The sequence below is a fragment of the Sceloporus occidentalis genome, unplaced genomic scaffold, assembly GCF_023333645.1.
Source record: "Sceloporus occidentalis isolate IW3139 unplaced genomic scaffold, rSceOcc1.0.p SCAF_4, whole genome shotgun sequence".
NCBI lineage: Eukaryota > Metazoa > Chordata > Lepidosauria > Squamata > Phrynosomatidae > Sceloporus > Sceloporus occidentalis.
This window is the reverse complement of record NW_028316984.1, coordinates 192,088,791-192,110,457: the sequence shown is the minus strand read 5'-3', so window position 1 is coordinate 192,110,457 and position 21,667 is coordinate 192,088,791. Positions and strand designations below refer to the sequence as shown.

At 43.1% G+C, this 21,667-nt stretch overlaps 1 protein-coding gene across 3 annotated transcripts; it reads left to right on the top strand.

Annotated features, from left to right (window-relative positions):
- Positions 1-2,060: 2,060 nt before the first annotated feature.
- ZBTB1 (zinc finger and BTB domain containing 1) lies at positions 2,061-20,707 on the top strand. 3 transcript variants are annotated; one of them, XM_089522720.1, is made up of 3 exons: positions 2,061-2,277; positions 10,701-10,849; positions 17,205-20,707. In XM_089522720.1, the coding sequence occupies exon 3, from the start codon at positions 17,225-17,227 to the stop codon at positions 19,349-19,351; it is 2,127 nt and encodes a 708-aa protein (XP_089378846.1). In that variant the 5' UTR covers positions 2,061-2,277; positions 10,701-10,849; positions 17,205-17,224; the 3' UTR covers positions 19,352-20,707. The 3 variants fall into 3 exon arrangements, with proteins under 3 accessions (XP_089378846.1, XP_089378848.1, XP_089378847.1); XM_089522722.1 differs by lacking the exon at positions 2,061-2,277 and adding an exon at positions 3,212-3,277; XM_089522721.1 differs by lacking the exon at positions 2,061-2,277 and having other exon boundaries at positions 10,589-10,849.
- Positions 20,708-21,667: the final 960 nt, after the last annotated feature.

Sequence of the window (21,667 nt, the reverse complement as noted above, 5' to 3'; positions counted from 1 at the left end):
TGCATACACACACATATATACATGCATGTATATGCATTTGTGTATATATACATATATACACACATATACCTACACACACATATATACATATGCACACACACACACATATATATACATATGCATAGATATGTGTATTTATATATATATACACACATATATACATATATGTACATATATGTATACATATACATACACACATACATAGACATATATACACATATGTTTCTGGTCCTCCATGTTTGTCTCTTTGTTTAATAATTATATATATATATATATATATATATATATATATATATATACACACACACACACACACACATACATACATACTTACATTGGAAATATTTTAGATCATGTTTTTTAAACTCTGGTATATTTTTAATCTTAATGTTATATTGCTTTAATTAGGTTCCAAAACACACTGCAGAAATGATCCAGTTTGAGACCGCTTTACCTGCCCTGGCTCAGTGCTAGGGAATCCTGGGAAGCCTAGTTTTGTGAGCCATTTCGCCTTCTCTCTCTCTGTCAGAGAGCTCCATAGTTCCCAGGAGTCCCTAGCCTTGAGCCAGGGCAGTTCAAGCGGTCTCAAACTGGATTATTTCTGCCTTGTGTTTTTGGACCCTAAGGTTGTTTCCATTTTTTAAAAACCTGTTTTAAAAGCGTTTTTATCTTGTGAGCCGCAGTTTAGAGAGAAAGGCACCTAAAAATACAGTAAATAAACAAAGAATGAAATTAATAAGAATTAAAAAAAATATTAAAGAAAGGAAGCACTGGAGAAGTGGAGGCCTGGAAAAAACTGTTGTTGTTGTTGTTGTTGTTTTCAATTCCTGACTCATCTAAATAAAAAAGATTCTATCATTGCTTCCCTCCCCGCATTTGTTTTCTGTTTTCCCTCCCAGGCCTTCTTCACCTCTCTGGGGTCAGCCATGCCTCCCAGTCTCTAGGCTCCAGAATCTGGAGGAAGGCCTCAAAGAGGGGCCTTTGAAATACCCAAAGGGATTTGAATTTGTAGTTTTTTGTGGGGGTTTAGGGCGATCTGGCCATCTTCTAGAAGAGTTTCCTCCTGACATTTCGCCTGCATCTCTGAAGATGCCCATAGCCACAGATGCTGGCGACACGACAGGCATAAACTCTTCTAGAACATGGCCAGATTGCCCAAAAACCCCAGAAAAAACTAGGGATGCCGGCCATGAAAGCCTTTGGCTTCACTTTGAATGTGAATTCACGTTGTCACACACCAAGGGCATATACATGAATAGGTGTATAGATATGTCTGTTCCTGGCTTCCACTTTACTGAAAGCATCCGAGGAAGTAGACTGAAGTATACGAAAGCTCATGTTGCCAACTTCGTTGTTTCAGTGAGTCTCCGAGGTGCAGCTAGAAGAAGATCTCTCTAGATACTGGTTCCACAGACCAACAGGGCTATAGCTTTGAATTCTCCCACTGAGAGAAGCACCCAGTTTAGCTGAATGGAATGGAAATCCTTCAGCCTCTTCAAGAAACTTGCCCAGATATAGACAGACATCTTTTTTCTCATTAAATGCACCTGAGGAAGTAGACTGAAGTCCAGGAAAGCTCAGGCTGCCCACTTCTTTCTCCCATAGTGGTAGAATTGCAAGACACAGCCGTGTTAATCTGTAGAATCAATACCTAGAGAGATCTTGTAGCACCTTTGAGACTAACTGAAAGAAAGAAGTTGGCAGCATGAGCTTTCCTAAGCTTCAGTCTACTAACTTCTTCAGATGCATTACATCTGAGGAAGCAGACTGAAGCCTAGGAAAGCTGATGCTGCCAATTGCTTTCTTTCCGTGAGTCTCAAAGGGGCTGCAAGGTCTCTCTCCCTCCTCCTGATCCCGCAGAGCAACCGGGCTCTAGCTTGGAGTCCTGGCACCAGAGGGGTGGAGGAAGGCAGGATGCCAGCTTGAGGGGGGCCACTCTTGCTGCTTGTGCCCAGGCATCCCTCCCCGCCCCCCGTGAAAGAGAACCAGAGCCAAGATGGGCAGGAGGAGGAGGGGAGCTCCGCCTGGCCACTGGCCGCAGGAGGGAGCCGGGCCAGAAGCAGCAGCAGCAGCCCAGGAGGAGGAGGAGGAGGAGAGCTCTGGCTCCCTGCGGTCGCGCCGGAGCCGAAGCTGCTTTTGCGGCTGTAGGGGAGGAGAGGAAGGAGGAGGAGGAGGAGAAGCAAGTAGGGCAGAAAGTCTTTGGTTGCTTGCTACCTTTCGAGGCGGAGAAGAGGCCCTACTAAGAAGGAGGGCCAGATCTACCTCCTCTGCTGCAAAGTAAGGGCGCACAAGGCCCGCTTTTGGAGAGGTGGGGGGACCCGATTGGGAGGAGTGGGAGGCTTTCAAAGGGAGGGTGCAAAGCTGGATTTCGGGGGGGGGGGGTGGAGGGTCCTGGGTGGGGGGGATGGGGGCAGGGGTTGGGCTTTCTCCTGTGGGGCTCGGGGGGGGGAGGCGATCGGTGCGCAACGGGGCCCTCCGTGTTTGTCGACTGGCCAAAGGCGGAGGGCCCCGTTGCGCACCGATCGCCTCCCCGCCAGAGCCCCACAGGAGACAGAAAAAGAGTCCACCCCCCCACCCCAGGGGCCCCCTTCCTAGTGGCGGGGTTTCAAAGCTGCACCCCCTCCCAGCGTTGAGCCAGGGCCTTTTCTTCTTCTTCCTCCTCCTCCTCTTCAGCCATGTGCCATATGCGCCCTGGGCCGCCATCAGCTTAAGGAAAAGGGAGCCAAGCTGGGAGGGCGCCCCCGGTGGCTGGAATGGCCCCTCTTGGAGCAGAGTTGGCTAGCAGCATTGTTGTTGGCTTTGGTTTGAGGGGGTCAGGCCCAGAGTCCTCCTCCTCCTCCTGTGTCCGAGGAGGGGAGTTCTCCAGTGGATCCAGGGCTTGTGTGTCTCTTTGCTCTGGTCCAAAACGGGCTGCATAAGTCATCTAGTATGAGAACCCTTGAACTGGGGAAGGGCCTGGAAACCAGGCCTTATGAGGAAAGACTTAGGGAGCTGGGGGTGTTTAGCCTGGAAAAGAGATGGTTAAGAGGTGATATGACAGCCCTGTTGAAGTATTTAAAGGGGTGTGTCACACTGAGTAGGGAGCAAGCTTGTTTTCTGCTGCTCCAGAGAATAGGAGCTGGAACAATGGATGCAAGCTACAGGAAATCATTAGGAGGAACTTCCTGACCGTAAGAGCTGTTTGACAGTAGAACACACTTCCTCAGAGAGAGGTGGAGACTCCTTTAGAGGTTTCTACACAGAGGCTGGATGGCCATCTCTTGGGAGTGCTTTGATTGTGAGTTCCTGCATGGCAGAATGGGGTTGGACTGGATGGCCCTTGGAGTCTCAACTCTACGATTCTATGTTATTATAAAGGCTAGAATTCAAAGATTTTGCTGTGTTAGTCTGTGGAATCAGTACTGTACATAGAGAGATCTTATACCACATTTAAGACTAACTGAAAAGTTAGAAATTGGCAGCATGAGCTTTCCTAAACCTCAGTCAACTTTCTCAGATCAACCAAATGCATCTGAGGAAGTAGACTGAAGTCCAGGAAAGCTCATGCTGCCAATTTCTTTCTTTCCAGTTAGTCTCAAATGTGCTACAAGATCTCTCTACATACTAATTATAAAGGCTAGTTCTCAATGCTTTTGTTCCCTGTTCAAACTGGACCTGCCACTTCATCTCCGTACACAAAGGATTTCAACTGACATCCTCACATGCCAATGACATATATATGTGTGTCTATGCCTGGTTTACACTCCACCAAATGCATCTGAGGAAATAGACTGAAGACTAGGAAAGTTCATGCTGCCAATTTCTTTCTTTTCAGTTAGTCTCAAAGGGGCTACAAGATCTCTCTACATGTTGTTGTTGCTGCTGCTGTTATCTTTTATTTGGGCTATAAATTTACATGGCCCTTTACAGAAACAGGAAAACTTCCAAATATTATATCCTGCCAAAGGCGTACAATCTAAGGATAGATATACACACACACACACACAATCTAAGATATATATATGAACTATACAATAATTATAAACAAATGATGGATGTAAAATTCCAAAGGCTTCAACAAACAAGTATGTCTTCAATTCAGATTTAAAAATAGCCAGAGAAGAACTGCCCTGGCTCAAGGCTAGGGAAGTCAAGGAACTATAGTTTTGTGAGACATTGAGCCTTTTCTCTTGTTGGAGAGCTCTGGTGCCATGATAAACTACAATTCCCAGGATTCCTTAGCACTGAGGCAAGGTGGTTAAAACGGTCTCAGACTGGATCTTTTTTGCAGTGGATTTTGGCCCTCTGTCTGTCTATCATTTTCCCTATCCAGACAAGTCACTGGGGTTTTTTTCTCTCTTCAAAACACCCCAGGCTTTAAAGCCACAGCAATTTTAGGCAAGAAGCTGGAGACTTGGCCCTGCTCCTATGGGAGCTTCATCTTTCCTAGCCCCACTTGCCCTGTGATTTGGGGTTTTGTTGTTGTGTGCTTTCAAGTTGTTTCCAACTTATAGTTTTTTTCTGGGCAAGTTTCTTCTGAGTGGGTTTGCTGTGGCCATCCTCTGAGGCTGAGAGAGTGTGACTTGGGCCAAGGGCAGCCAGTGGGTTTACACAGCTCAGCTAGTATTCGAATCCTGGTCTTGTTGGTTGTTGTAAACCTTAAAGTTGTTTCCGACTTATGGTGACTCTAAGGCTGGGTCATGGAGTTTTCTTGGCAAGTTTCATCAGAAGGGGGTTTGCCATTGCCTTCCCCTGAGTCTGAGAGCATGTGACTTGCCCAGGGTCACCCAGTGAGTTTCATGGTGGAGCAGGGAATTGAACCCTGGTCTCCAGAGTTGTAGTCCAACACTCAAACCATTATGCCACACTAATGATTTGGGATATTGAGCCCAAATCGTCCTGTGAATTGTCCTTGCTAGCCCAAATTTCCCTGCAATTTGGAGTATTTTACCATTTGGAGAGGACTTGGGGGCAGAAGTGTGTCAAGGAAACCAGGTTGGTTCACATCCTGGAGTAAACGCCAGGATACTGAGTCTAAAAGGGGGGAGGAGTAAGGGCTTATTGGGTTTGTATGTGCTTTCAAGTCCCCTGTCAACATGAATTTCGTAGGATTTTCATAGGCAAGGCCTATGCAGAGATGGTTTTGCCTGTTCTTTCTACTGAAACATGGGAGCTTATTGCTTGGGCAAATAAGCTGGTTTTTACCTCTTCCAGCTTCAGTTCTGGATCCAGGATGCCCCCAGATGTTATCATACTAAATTTCCACCTATCTAGGTGGAATGCTGCTGCCTGAATCATCCCAGGTCGAACCCTTGCTCAGCCGGCCAATTTTTTAAGTCAGAAGCTCCCCGACTTCAAAAAAATGCTAGCTGAGCGAGGCTTTGACCAGGATGCATTCAGACAGCGGCATTCCACCTAGATCAGTGGTGATTTAGCTATGATAACATCCGGGGGCATCCAGAATTGAAGCCGGGAGAGGTAAGCCAGTTTATTTGCCCAAGCGACAAGCTCCATAGTCTATAGTACCTGATACTCGTTGGAAGCCTCCTGTCCAAGTACTAACCAGAACTACTTAGTTTTCAAGATCAGACAGGATCTGGTGCCTTTAGGTTATTTAGACCCTTTATTATATGTAAGGAAACCTTACTTTTTGTACTAAACTGCCAGGATTCTCTAGCCTGCCTAGCCACTAGTCCACAGCTTCAAACTGTCTCCATTAATTCTCTGTTGTCCTATTTTTTCAGCTGCTTTTAAAATGTTGCAGTCCCTCTTCCCACTTTCCCCCTTTATTATTCCAGTCCCTTTCCTCACCTTCCTTTATTTGCTGCAAACAGTTCAAATGGCCAAAGTGTCTTGAACTCAGTTGACTCAACAGATGGGAAAGGAGAGGACCAAACCATTGTTTCCCCCATCACCATGTATGGATGTGAGAGCTGGACAGGAGAAAAAAGCAGACAGAAAGAAAATCACCCCAACTTTGTGAAGTGCTGTTGGAGGAAAGTGCCGAAGATACCGTGGATGGCCAAAAAGACCAGCAAAGTCGTGCTGGAATAGATCAAGCCCTGGAAGCCAAGATAACTGAACTGAGGCTGTTGTACTTTGGCCAATCATGAGAAGGCAAGACTCATTGGAAAAAACAATAATGCTAGGAAAGATAGAAGGTAGGAGAAAGAGAGGAAGACTGCATACCAGATGGATAGACTTAGTCAAGGAGGCTACAGCTAGGAGCCTGGAGGAACATCTTTGAGGTCTCTCATCCACAGTGTTGCCATGAGTCGAAGTCAACTTGAAGGCAGCTAACAACAAAGATATTACCCATGCAAGTTGTGGCCTATCTACCCCATCTGAATTTGACCTGTTTATCATTTTTCTGGAGTAGCTATTTTTTATTAATTAGATGAAGTGCTCACCCATCACTGTCTGTGGTTGGTTGTATATAAATGTCTAGTTGGCGTAGTGGTTTGAGCATTGGACTATGACTCTGGAGATTAGGGTTCAGTTCCTAGTTCAGCCATGAAACCCACTGGTGACCTTGGGCAAGTCGCATGCTATCATCCTCAGGGGAGGGCAATGACAAACCTTCTCTGAACAAATCTTGCCAAGAAAATCCCTTAGGGTCACCATAAATCGGAAATGACTTGAAGGCACACAACAAATGAATGAAACTTGCTCAGTTCTTGCAGATTCATGGCTGTGGCTTCTCATTGAATCTATCCATCTGGTATGTCGTCTCCCTCTTTTCATGTTGCTGTCCCCTTTATTATCATCTTTTCTAGTAATCCTTTCTTCTGATGATATGGCCAAAGTACAATAACCTCACTTTAGTCATCTTGGTTTCTAAGGCTGCATCCATACTGCAGAAATAATCCATTTTGACACCACTTTAATTGCCATGGCTCAATGCTGTGGAATTCTGAGAATTGTAGTTTGATGTGGACCCAGAGCTTTTTGACAGAGAAGGCTAAATGTCTTACAAAACTACAATTTCTAGAATTCCATAGCATTGAGCTGTGGGAGTTAAAGTGGTGTCAGACTGGATTATTTCTGCACTACAGATGCAGCCTAAGAAGAGTTCAGGCCTGATTTGCTCTGATTTGTTGGCATTTTTAGCAACCCATGGTATTCACAGAACTCCCCTCCAGCACCACATCTCAAATTAGTTGATTTTCTTCCTATCCGATTTTTTAATTGTCTAGCTTTCACAACCATATATAGGAATGGGGAATTGTATGTTGTGGACCATCCTAACTTCAGTAGTCAGTGATATATCTTTATATATCTGGATTTGAGATGCTCAACCTGTATTGTCCAGCCAGGCAAGATTAGGTTTCACTTCCACAGTAGTGACCTGAAGAATGTAACCAGAGTGTCTTCTGCTTCTCCTCCATCACCTCCTCTTGAGAGAGAGAGAGATACCTTAGGCTTTCAAACTTTGGTCCCTCAGGTGTTTTGGACTTCAAGAATTGCCAGAGAGCTTGGCCAGTGGTGAGGTATTCTGGGAGATGAATTCCAAAATGTTTGGAAGACCAACGATTGAGAACCACTACCTTAATCATTCCAGAAAGGAAGCCACCTTGCACCAATTGGCCCAAACAAGTTGGGTGGTAGTTCCTGCTCCCCTTTCAAAGTTTCTCAGTCAAACATGCTCACTGAGCAAAGCAACCAGGAAACTTACCTTGATGGAATATATGTTGTTGTTAACTGCCATCAAGTTGACTTTGCCTTATGGCAACCCTATAAAATGAGAGACCTCCATGTCACCCTATCATCCACAACCCTACTCAGGTCTTGTAGACTCAGGGCTGTGGCTTCCTTGTTTGAGTCTACCCATCTACAATGCAGTCTACCTCTTTTCCTATTGCCTTCTACCTTACCGAGCATTACTGCTTTTTTCTAGTAAGTCGTGCTTTCTCCTGGTATGTCCAAAGTACAATAGTCTCAGTTTAGTCATCATGGCTTCTAAGTAGAGTTTAGGCTTAATTTGATCTAGGACCCATTTATTTGTCTTTTTAGCAGTCCATGGTATATGTAAAATATAAGTTACCTTCTTTCCCCCCCCCCTACTTTTCCTATACCTACCACAGAGGTGGATTAACAATAAGGAGAATATTGCTTTGCTCCATATACAGATGTGTGGTAAAACTCTTGTCTGTAATTATCAGTGCTGGTGCAAGATATTTTGCTGCTTGAAACAAAGCAGTAAAGGGCACTCTGATTCAACCAAGTCAAGAGGCATAGTACCTGAAGCCAGCTGGGTTATTCTTACATGTGAGTAAAAAAATCATGCAAGCATCTCACTAATACTCACAGCTATAAAATACAATAATAATCAGTAATAACAAATCAAGCTTAGTTTACAGTTTGCTACCCTTTCATGACACCCAAAATAGGTAGCCACTTCATTTCACCTAATAGTGAAGTGGTAACTATGCTTACACATGATGCTAACAAGAAGACTTGTGTTCCTTTTGTGGAAAAAAAAATCATCCTAGCGTTTGACACCTCACTTTTGGGAGAACTAATTCACACAACCAAAGCAACTAGGCTGGTCTATACAACTCTACTAGGAAAAACCAGAACATTACAAATTAGTATGATGCTTTTGTAATTCTCTTGAACATGGTTGTTGTTCCTCACCTCTACAACTACAATTTAGTGGCCTATTAGCCTTTAGCATTGACATTTATTTTGTCAACTTGGCTGATATCCATTAGTCACTGATTTGCCAAGGGCTCTATAAATTTGTTTAATGCCCCTAATAGTCAAAACAGTGCCTTTTTCATCTTCAGAAAAGCAACAGTACTGCTCTTAGTTGTATTGGATGCAACTTGTGTTGAAATGCAAGATGCACAGATCCAAGCATCCAAGGCTTGAAAATATTTTTTAAAATATATAATTTCTAAAAAGCAAACCTTGATTTTGCCATTTTCTATAAATGGCACCATTTTAGTATGCCTTTGTATGTAATGGGACTGGAGCATCCATGGATTTTGGTAGCCACAGGGGGTTTGGATCCAAACCCCAGTGGATACCAAGGGCCACTGTATATGGTTGTTTTGGACTAGGACAAATGGACACCATGCAGTGTGCCCTATGATGCTGTTTGTACAGGGCATGAGGTTGGATTAGATAGCCCTTGTGATCCTTTCCAAAGTTTCTGTTAGAATGTGTGCATATTTGGCCACATCAAATACTATAAAGTAGGTAGAATATGGCTGTACCTTCCCCACAGAAATAGGAGGACTCGGTCCAAAGGCACCATAGGAGGGGGTATAAAAGCCCCCCTTTCTTAAAACACAAAAGGAGAACTGCTGATATTCCATGATAAACGATATGTAGAGAGATCTTGTAGCACCTTTGAGACTAAATGAAAGAAAGACGTTGGCAGCATGAGCTTGTGTGGGCTTAGGTCCTCTTCATTAAGAATCATTGAAATTTCTAGCCTGAAAGAATTCCAGAGAAAATCAAATCTAGCCCCCTGCTCTATGCAAGATAACTGTTCAACAGCTGAACACACTTCCTTGGAGAGTGGTAGAGTCTCCTTCTTTGGAGGTCTTTAAACAGAGGCTGGATGGCCATCTGAATCTTTGATTGTGTCTTGATGCATAGCATGGGGTTAGACTGGATGGCCCTTGTGGTTTCTTCCAACTCTTTGATTCTATGATCATTTGCCTTCTCTGCTGGGATTCACATGCACATTCCCCAGAGGGGAGATCACCAAGAAAGTGGAATAGATCATTTCATCTCTTCCCTCTTGTGGCTGCCTGCATATTCTTCAATTAGGTCAGCAGCACTGAAGAGGAGGGAGGCCAGGGGACTCTGGGGGCCTGGCAATGAGATCCTCCTCATTGTGACACTCCTCATTGCAATGAGAACCTCAGCCATGACCTGTGATGGTGATCCTGTGTAACCTAACCCATTTTATTTTATTTTATTTTATTGCTGCAGTGTGTCTCACATTTGAATCCAAATGTGTAATCTGTTGGACATTTGGGAAAATAACCCTAATAATATGAAGCCAGTCCATTCCCAGTATCCCATCTTTTTCAGCTGCTGCGATTCCGCGTCTTCAGTTTTCCTTTTCAAAAAAACAACAACTATTCATTCAGTTTCTGCCAAATGTTATCTCAGTTGGTCTCCTGCCAGGTTTTCTGGTCCTCAGAGGGTATCTCAAGCCTGGGAAATCTTTCCACTGCTGTCTTGGCACATTAGGCCAAGTAAAGCTGTAACGCTGAAGAAATGGTGGGAATACCAGGGCAGAAGGTCCATCTTAAAATGGTTTCCAACAACACAGCTTCTTGCATAAGTGGGTGGAGAGGTGAATGGCTGGGAATGGAAGATAGAACCCTAAGCAGGAAAGGAATGCATTATCGATAGATAATGTGTGTAAGATCACTTTACGTCTCCCAGAGAAGTTTCTCATAGAATTTATTTCTCCTTAATACATTCTCACCACATTGGGCGCATGTGCATCTGGACTGTGGCACTGTCTTCCAGTGCAGCTCTGCTGAACTGTTGCAAACCAATATAGCTGGTGATGTCATGAGCAGCATGTGAACTGAAGCCACCGCTCTGCTGCTGCTTAGGCAACCGCTGCGGAAAGGAAAATAGGAGAGGCTGGGAATCTTCCTCAGCTTTGGAAGCCTGTGTTCTTTGCACGTCTCCAGCATTAAAATTGGTCTGCGTGCTATTGATTTGAATTTTCTCTTGTGTTCTAACAGAAGCTCAAAGCCTGAGAAGGAAGACTGCTGCTGCACCCAACTTGTGATCAGTAGGAAGTTGACAAACTGCAAAGGATGCCGAAGGGGCCTGAGATGATGATGGCAAAGTTTAGAAAGCAAGTCAGATGAAACAAAGCTGCAGGAACTGGGTAGGTTACTTACATGGATTGTAATAATATAATAATAAAACTTTATTTATATACCGCTTTTCCAAAATGATCTTCTTAAATGGCCTCTGGATTTGCAGCTGGAGGGAGATGTGTTGTCTCCTCTCTCCTTGTGGCATGCTGTAGAGAGGGGAGTCTGCTCTCTTGGAGGGTGGGTGGCTGGGGTGGGTCATTGCATGAATAATCCTTCTGCAGGGCAGATGAACTGCCGTAGTGCGGTGGCTCTGGGCCAAGGTAGATGAGATGCAGGAAATCTGTGATTAGCGCTCGTGTGGTTTGTTAAAACATAAAAGCATTTAGAGAAGAAGAGTGGAATTGAGGTGGGTTGACACCAGAGAGGAGAGGGCGTTTAATGTTTTTCTGTTTCCTGATCAATCGCATCCCCCCCCCCCCCCATCCTTTGGCCTCTATTGAAGGGAAAGTGAGGCATAGTGCAAGAAACAGTGAGGATCTCCAGGATGTTAGAATGTATTCCTCCATCACCTCATCACACAACCTTTGGGCTGAATGAGCAGCTTTGAAAGAACAGTTTAGATTTGGGAAATGGCATGTAGGAAAGGAGAAAATGAACACAAGTTTTCTCAGTCTGTTTTAGTCCCCAAAGCCTCACCTATCAGAGAATCTGTGATTTAACTCAGGATTCTTCCAGCAACTCACTGTAGAGCCTTTGTTAAGTTGCGATTGATCAGGAAACCATCTCAAGAGAAAAAGGTTAAACACCGTCTCCTCTCTGGTACCAACTCACTGCAGAAATGAAGCAGTTTGATAACACTTTAAGGGCTGCAGCTCTTTCCTATGGAATTCTGGGATTTGTAGTTTTACAAGTTCTTTAGCCTTCTCTGCCAAAGAGTGATGGTGCCATAGAAAATCACAAATCCCAGGATCCTGTAGGATGGGAGCATGGTGGTTAAAGTGGTGTCAAACTGTATTATTTATACAGTGTAGCTGCATCCTTAGTCTCTCTAAACCCATCAGCCTTCTTCCCAAAACCATCAGATTAGGGATAGCATCACAATGATGGAAGGTTGTTGCAAAAATAACAATGCTTGAACATTCTAGATCAGCAATTCCCAATAGCCTTCCAGATGTTTTGGACTTCAGCTCCCAGAACTCCTCACTGTTGGCCAAAATGCCTGGGGCTTCTGGGAGTTGAGGTCCAAAACGCCTGGAGGAGCAAAGTTTGGGAATAACCCATCTAGACTACAGTGCTATATAAATGCTAGGGATTGTTTGGTTGAGTAGATGAAAAAATATTTTATGGAAGAACAAAAAAGGGAAAGGACATTTTCCCTTAAGCAATCCATAGCTGAAATGCAATGCGGTCAAGATGACAGAGGCTTGAGAATGATGCACAGGTTCAAATCCCCCTGCAGCTATGAAACCTCCTGGGCATCCTTGAACCAGTTACTCTGGCATAGCCTAACCTAACTCTTGTTATGTTCCACCTTTGCTCAGCCTAATCCATCTTGCCAGCTGCTCTGGTTTCAGCAATCTGAAGGCAAAGCAGAATGCAGATTATGGTCAGTTAACTTTTTAAAACGATGGCAGTGCTTATCAAAGCAGGGAGCGGGGAATGGTATACCAGCACAAGTACTTATACTCTTACTGGGAGTATCCCATCTACAATTACAGTTTAGGATTTCCAAAAATGTAGATTGTCAACCTCTGGGAGCCCTGGTGGCACAGTGTTTAAATGTTGTGAGTTCGATCCCAGGTCCACTCGGCCTTCCATCCTTTTGTAGGTAAGTAAAATGAGAACCCAGCTTGTTGGGGGCAATTGGCTTACACATTGTAAACTGTTTAGGGAGTGCTAGTTCACTGATAAGTACTGAAATGTACTTGCTATTGCTATTGGGATCGCTAAATCAAATCAAATAAAAAACATTTGTTATTTGCTAGCAGCAAGTTAGCTTTAAAAAAACAAACCCCAAATTACATCATAACTATACATTATCACCAGCAATGAGGTGAATCTTTTTGACCAGGCTGAGGACATGTTGTTCCATATATGCCAGCTTACCAGAACATACAGAGCCGGAGTGGTGTAGACTACACCACTCCGGCTCTGTATGTTCTGGTAAGCTGGCATATATGGAGCAACATGTCCTCAGCCTGGTCAAAAAGATTCACCGTGTAGTGGTTTGTATTTTGGACTATGACTCTGGAGACCAAGATTCAAATCCCTGCTCAGCTATGGAGACCCACTGGGTGACCATAGGCAAGTCACACACTCTCAGCGTCAGGGGGGACCACTGACAAAAACCTCTCTGAACAAATCTTGCCAAGAAAATCCCATAAAAGATTTGTCTGAAGGTGGCCATAAGTTGGAAACAACCTGAAGGCACACCGCCACAACAACAACCCATAACGTAAGAGCAGGCTTATAAGAGGCCACTTGCCAGAGCCTAGTTATTATCAGAGTTCGTTTGTTGCTTTATTTTACACTTCCGTGGATCTGTTATCCGGGCCTGTTGAAAGACTCCCCTCTGTCCTATTTTTGCAGCAGGCCAGCTCTCTTTCACTATTAGACATCAGTAGATCTGCAGTAGCCCTGTCCATTTTGGCAGCGAGCCTGCCTATTTTGGAGACAGTGAAGACATCGCATCATGGTACGGGTGGAGCTTCAGCCACATGGTGCAGCTTCTAAATAAGGAATTCCTCACATCTTTGTTTGGGAAAGATTAAATTGAGGAACTAAGAAGGCTCAGAAATTATTTTCTTCATGCAGAGGTTAAGACCTAAGTCACAGGAGTATGTCTACCCATTCTCTTAGTTTTGATGTAGTGTAGTTGTTTGACTAGGACTCTGGGAGACCAGGGTTCAAATCCCTACTGAGTCATGAAAATCCCTTGGGTGACCTTGGGCAAGTCGCACTCTGTCAGCCTCAGAGGAAGATCATGGCAAACCCCCTCTGACCAAATATTGCCCCAAAAAAACCTTGTGGTAGGTGCACTTTAGCGTCACTGTAAATAAAAGATATACAGTGGACCCTTGTTATATGCTGGGGTTTGGTTCCAGGTTCCCCTGCGGATAACAAAATCCATGGATGCTCAAGTCCCATTAAATATAATGACATAGAAAATGTTGTCCCTTATATAAAATAGGAAATCAAAGTTTGATATTTGGAATTTATACTTTTTTTTAACATTTTCAAACTGTGGATACTTGAGTTCATGGATAAAAAATCCGTGGATAAGAAGGGCCGACTGTACTTGAAGGCACATGACAATAACAAGTTTATGACAAAATCATTCTGGCTATCTTAGAGTTGCAAAGGTGGAGCTGGACACACAGTGGCTTGACACACAAAGGTTGACACAGCTGAAGGACACATTTGTTGGTTGAATTTATATGCCACCCTTCAGTATTAAACTTTCAGAGCAGAACATATATAAGAACAATTAAATAGAAACTGTAATATTAGAAATGGCAGCAAGCTACAACAAAGCAATGAAATCTGACAGAACAGTGAAACAACACTTAAAAACAAGCTGGAAAAATTATTTTTAACTCTAAGAATTTAAGCCCTGTTAAGATTTTACAAACTCAGAGCTGTGGCTTTCTTGATCTTATCAGTCCACCTGTAATGAGGTCTTCGTTTTTCCTACTGTCTCCCATTTGCCAGTCACTATAATCTTTGGTAATGAATCATGTTGTCTCAAGTTATTGCTCCTTCTGGCTTCTAGGTAAATTTCAGGCTTGATTTGTTCTCTGGTCCATTTAGTCGGTGGTGGTGGTGGTGGTGGTGTTTTGTTTCGGCAGTCCATGGTATCCTGAATCTCAGCACCTCCCCTCCCTATTCCAAGTCTTCTTGTAATTTATTGACTACAGTCTCTATTTGAGTGATGACTTAGCCATATTGGCTGGGGCTTCTGGGATCTGAAGTCTAAAATACCTAGAGGATTAAAGTTTGGGAATTACTGCTCAAGAGCAGTCTTCCCCACCTGACATCTTCCAGCTTCTACTATCCCCAATCAGCATTGCCTATTAGCTGGAACGGTGGCGATTTTAATCCCAACACATCTAGAGAATGCTACCTTGGAGAACAAAGGCATTATATTGCTTCACGACACTGAGAAAAGTAGGCCCAAGCTGTTTTCAGCTGATGCTGGTTTTGGCAGTCTGTTTCTGCTCTGCGGCATCACAGATTGCACTTTCAGATCCTTTCTACAAGGTCCAACTGGCACAGATAATTTAATAATCCTAAACCAGAGAGTGCCAAACATGGACCAAATACATCAGTAGTGTTTGAAGGACAAAGTTAAGATACGATCACTGGAGACACTCCTGGGGATTATTTGGCACTTCAGATATTATTGGATGGCAACTTCCATCAGCCCTAGCTAGCATACTAATCAGTGAATTATTATGGGAACTATAGGTCAAGATAATCTAAAGGACCATACATTCCAGTTCTCTGGCCAAGGATTACACCTATGTGCCTGTCAGCCAAGCATCAAAGCCACAACACATTTCAAAGTATATGCTGAATGCATCTGATTGAAATGTTATTCTACGCACTACAGCAGTTGCAAATGTAGTCTTTCTGTGGTATATGGAGCTACATTAGCCCCCACTGCATGTATGTTACAGTAGGATTTTCTAGCTATAATGCTGTTTGGAGACTGCCCATTTTGGGAAATTAAAAAAAAAGAGTCACCCTCCTTTTATATCCCTCACATCTGAAAACTTGGTCCTTGTTTGTTTGTCATATGACAGGGGAGTGGTAATGGTGTTCCCAGATGTGGAGTAATTAAAACCAAAAGGCTGCCTGCTTAGCTAGAAAAACAGGATGTCTACAGATTTCCTCAAATATGGTGCATTTCAAGTAGGCAAATATTCCTGCGCTGAGCTCTGTTGGTCTCAGCATTTCACTGCAACTTCGCTGCCCTTTGGAAGTGCCCCATCACCATAGGTGTTATTCGGAAATGTTAAATCCACAAGCACGCGGAAACACAAGCACACTAGGTGGAGACTGAAGATAGCCAAGAGCATGTGTCGATCAAGTCCAAAGCAGTATATGCATGGTACAACATAAGGCACTGCAATAGATGGATAGTATGGGACATTTGGACTGACCAGGCCAAATATTAGGAAATTGGTCTTCTGACTTTCTTAATTAACATAAATGGACTCTTTTGCTTCTTCACTTTTGTTCAAGTTTATAATACCTTTAATTCTGAACATGTTTGTCTCAGAGCAAAGCTGGAAGAGGTGCAAAGGGACTTTGAAGTAGCAGAATCCCATTTTTTGCCATTATCCAACCTACTAGATTGGTCTTAAGGAGCAGTCCAACCATAGAATGACAGAGTTGGAAGGGATCCCAAGGGACATCCAGTCTATCCCCCTGGCATGCAGAAATACACAGTCAAAGCACTCCTGACAGATGGCCATTCAGCCTCTGTTTGAAAAACTCCAAAGAAGGAGACTCCACCACTCTCCTAGGCAGTGTGTTCCATTCTCGAATAGCTCTTACCATCAGGCAAAGGTGTCACTTGGTGGCTGTGGGGGTTGCGGACTGCACTGAGTGACACTCCAGAGATGGATGTCACCTGGTGGGCTGGTACACCCAGAGGGGCTGGCATGGCTACTGAGCAAGCAAGAAAGGCCATTGCTTTCCTTTCTCATTTGCCCAGCAGCAGCACTGGACCCTAAATAGAGGCTACAGTGTGGCCCCCTCCAATAACAGTAACTGCTGGGGGGGGGGGTGCCTTCAAGATCTGGTGCAAGCAGCCACACTGGCTCCTGAAGGCCATTCTGAGGGGAGCCAGAGCACTGCCCCGTCCTATACAGTCAGCTTTCCATATCCACAGATTCAACTGTCCACGGCTTGAAAATATTCCAAAAATATATAAATTCCAAAAAGCAAACCTTGATTTTGCCATTTAATATAAGGGACACCATTTTACTACCCTATTGTATATAATGGGACTTGAGCATCCATGGATTTTGGTATCCATGGGAGATCCTAGAACCAAACCCCAGCACATACCAAGGGCCCACTGTGGCTTGAATCCATTGCCCTGGTTCCTAGTCGTTGAAGCAGCAGAAACAAACTTGCACCATCCTCAATATGACATTCCTTCATCATCCTAGGGTAAGGGCAGGGAAGGCAGTAAGTACTACTATACTTATCCCAGATTCCCAAGGATTTCCGTCACCTCTCACTCGGATCAAGAAATGTGTGTCCTAAAATGATGGCAGTGGCTTTCATCCTTTGCATTTGTCACTGGCAAGTGTGGTCATTGATTAGAGTTATGTGGTGATGTGTTGAGGCTATTCCAGTTCTTGAGACAAAAGCAATAACTGACTTTTCCTCCCCGTTCTGTTTACACAGGTCTGTGATTCAAGCACAAAATGGCAAGGACTAGCCACAGCAACTATGTTCTTCAGCAGCTTAACAACCAAAGAGAGTGGGGATTCCTCTGTGACTGCTGCATTGCAATCGATGATATCTACTTCCAAGCTCACAAAGCAGTCTTGGCTGCCTGCAGTTCTTACTTTAGGATGTTTTTCATGAGCCAACAGCACAGCACAGCACAACTAAATCTTAGCAACATGAAGATTACGGCTGAGTGCTTTGATCTCATTTTACAGTTTATGTACTTAGGGAAAATCATGACGGCTCCAGCCAACTTTGAGCAGTTTAAAGTGGCCATGAACTCCCTGCAGCTCTATAATGTGCCAGAATGTCTAGAAGACATACAAGATACAAACTCCTCTGGTTTGCAGTGCTCCTCTTCTGCTTCCAGCACCCAAAATAGCAAAATGGTTTTTGGCGTCCGGATGTATGAAGACACACTGGCTAGAAATGGGAGTGAAGCAAACAGGTGGGGTGTCGAGCCGTCAAGTTCAACTGTGAGCACCTCCCAGAGCAGAGAGGTGGATGAGGAAGGCTTGCAGCTCAGCAATTTATCTGAGCAGCCCTTTGAGAGCTGTAAAAGGAATTCTGTGCCTAAGCTCTCAAGTGCCAAAGACCGAGTATCCAATTCACGGCGCTTTGGGCGAAGTTTTACATGTGATGGCTGTGGCTTCAGCTTCAGCTGTGAGCGACTGTTAGATGAGCATATCATGTCATGCACTAACAGGCATTCTTATCAGAACGTCAGGTATTATGGGGCTGAAAAAAAAGACAGCAGTGAGAGAGACTCTGCTCCTGAAATGCCATCTTCCCAGCTGGAAAAATGCAAAGCAGATGAAGGCCAAGCTACAGACAGGTCTTCATCCCCAGCATCAAATGTAACAAGCGGGAAAGGCAGCTGTGTTGCATTGGAACCTTTAGACGAAGAGAGAAGTAGAGCCACTGAGAGGAAAAGGATTATTGTCAAGATGGAGCCAGATGAGAGCCCAGTGGATGGCTTGAAGGAATTCAACATTATCAAGGTGACAGATGGCAATGATTCCTCTGACAATGATGATCTAGATGATGATGAGCCAGTTTATAGGTATTACATTGAGGAAGAGGTGAATGAAAGCAGAAGTGTTAGGAAAGCTCTCTTAAAACCCCACATGCCTATTGATGGAGGGACTAAAAAATATTTCAGAAGTGCCAGGATCCTTAACAACAAAGTAAATGCAGTCAAGGAAGTGACAGAACACGCATCCTGTGAACTGTGCGGGTTGACAATCACGGAGGAAGACCTGTCTTCTCATTACTTATCCAAACACATAGAAAATATATGTGCCTGTGGAAAATGTGGCCAGATATTAGTTAAAGGGCGGCAGCTGCAGGATCATGCCGAGACTTGTGGAGAGCCTCAAGACCTGACCACGAATGGCTTAAGAAATGCAGAAGAGAAAAATGACCCAGAGGAGAGCCCCGAGGAACAAGCAGAAAACCAAGAGATGATGTATGTTGAGATGCTAGATGAGTTTGGTGATAGCCATTTCCAGATGAACAGTCTTCCAAAAAAACAGCTCTACAGAGATTCAGCATGCCCTTTCCGATGTCCTAACTGTGGCCTTCGTTTTGAAACAGAAAATTCGGTGGTTGAACACATGTCCAGTTGCCTAGAGCAAGATCTGTTCAAGAATGCCATCTTGGAAGAGAATGAAAGGGATCATCGACGCAAGCATTTCTGCAATCTCTGTGGGAAAGGCTTCTATCAGCGTTGTCACTTGCGGGAACACTACACTGTGCACACCAAGGAGAAACAGTTTGTTTGTCAGACTTGCGGCAAGCAGTTCCTAAGAGAACGCCAACTGCGCCTTCACAATGACATGCACAAAGGCATGGCCAGGTATGTCTGCTCTATTTGCGACCAAGGAAACTTCCGAAAACACGATCATGTCCGACACATGATATCCCATTTATCTGCTGGAGAGACAATATGCCAGGTCTGCTTTCAGATTTTCCCAAATAACGAACAACTTGAGCAGCACATGGATGTTCATCTGTATACATGTGGTGTTTGTGGCGCCAAATTTAATCTTAGGAAAGATATGAGATCTCACTATAATGCTAAACATTTGAAAAGAACATGAGCACATAATGCTTCTGGACAAGAACTAAATAAAAAAGGAACACCAAAGCAAAGCAAACAATAGTGCATAAAGGAAAATAAATGGCCTGTTTTAACATGACTGGGTTTTTAAAAGAGCCTTTAAATCATATGCATTCATTTAAGGTCTTAAAGTACATATATGCTGCTTAAAACCATCAAATGTTTAATTATTGCATTTTTACTCTTGCTTCACTTCAGTTTCTGTTTCTAATTTTTTTTCTTGAAGGTCTCTTAAATCATTGTTTTGCAACTGTAGATTTTAAAAGTACACTGTAGTATTATTCCAATCACTGGCTTTGATTAAACAGTTCTCATCTGTATAGGATGTCTACTTTTGTATTTCCATGTCAGTGTTTTTACTTCATGTGAAAATATAGATTGTATGCAGTTTAATTTGCGATGAGTGAGGCTATTTCCAAAAAAAGAATAATTGTCCACCTGCCAGCATAATGTTAAGCACTCTCAATACTATTTAAGTCAATGGATTATATTGGAGCATACCCATTAGGTTTGTGATTCCTTTTGTAGGTATAGGTTGTCATTGACATCTTGCTGCTGTTTGCGTCTCATGTGCCAAAAGCACATGGAGTGAGTTTTGTTATTGTTACTTCTGCAGTGCTATATTGTGCTGGAATGAGGATGAGGAAGAAGACTGCTTATCTAGGAGAATCCCCTCTGCAGAACCATTTTACACATGCCTTTCTCATGTCATTTTATGTATTACTAACACAATCTTACGACAATCTTATTACAGTAGAAAATTTCATATATTACTCAGTGGGCACAACATAAAACCTCTGGGACATAATCTAAAGAAAGCCAGAGAACTCATTTTCAAATCAAAAGAACACATGACACATATCTCATTTATATGGGCAACCTGGTGTTAAGTATATTTACCCGAAGTAAATCTTACTAAGTTAAATAAGGCATTCAAGTCAATATGTTTTTCAGTGCAACTTAATATGAACACCCAAGTGTATACACTTGGTAATACAATTGTATTTCAAAGTTGATATGTATCACTACTAAAATTTAAATTTAATGAAACAAGAATAAACTATATCCTTAGTTGTCTGACAGGATGCATTCCTGCATACAGTTATCTAGGAAGATGCTCTCCCCACTTGAATACAATGAGATGTACTCCTGTGTAAATATGCACCAATTTTTTAAAAGCCGCTCCTCGACAAGCCATCCATATTCTCAAAATCAGAAAGATAAGATGCATAATAATTCCTAAGCTGTGAAAAATGTTTCACATATATCATCTTTGAAATTCTTATGAGCAACAACCCTGTAAGGCAGACGTGAATTACCTCCATATTACAGATAATATGTAATATGTAATAATATGTAATAATATGTAATACGACCTCCATTTTGAGGGGAGAGAAGCAGGCAAGAAACAACAGGCCTCTGCCTGCCAAGTTGAAGAGCCCTCCCCTCGACCTCCATCTTGAGGGGAGAGAAGCAGAGGTTTTGTTGTTGTTTTTTACTTGCTTTGTTTTGTATATGCATATGTATGCTGTAAACCGCTTTGATCGTAGGAAAAGCGGTATACAAATAAATCATATTATTATTATTATAATATGGAGGCTAAGAGAGAATGCCTTGTCCAAAGCTGCTGAATACCATTGGAGTTTATCTGACAAGGGAAATTGGAAGTATAATCCAATAACAATCTGAACGCAATCATGGGGTTTAACATTATTGCGTGATAGACTACCACACACAATTTCAGGAAATGGCAAGCTATTTTCGGACAATGGGAAGTCCGAATGCTATTCAAATTCACATAAATTCTCTGAATTAGCAAATTCACGTGAATGCGTTCTGGCCCCACTTTCATTTCATTCAAAATTAAGAGAAATTCCTCCCGTGTGATAAACTCCATTGTAATTGACAAGATTTGGTAAGATCTTAATTGCATATACTGTTAAGCTACAATCCTATGCCAGTTTCCTTGGCAGTTAGTATGAAAGAACATCAAAAGATTGTGCTGTGAACAACTTCTGAGGGTATAAATGGCTGTTTAAATGGTCCAGGTTGAACACTTCCTAGACACCAGGATGAGTAAACTGCGACTGTTATACTTTGGACATATGAGAAGACATGACTCAGAAAAGACAGTAAGGTTTAGTAATGTGGAAGGCACTAGAAAAAGAAGAAGGTTGCACTACAGGTGGATAGACTCAATCATGGAAACCACAGGCCCAAGTGCACAAGTCCTAAGCAGGACTGTTGACAAGATGACTTGGAAATCTGTCATTCATAGGGTTGCCATGAATCAGTG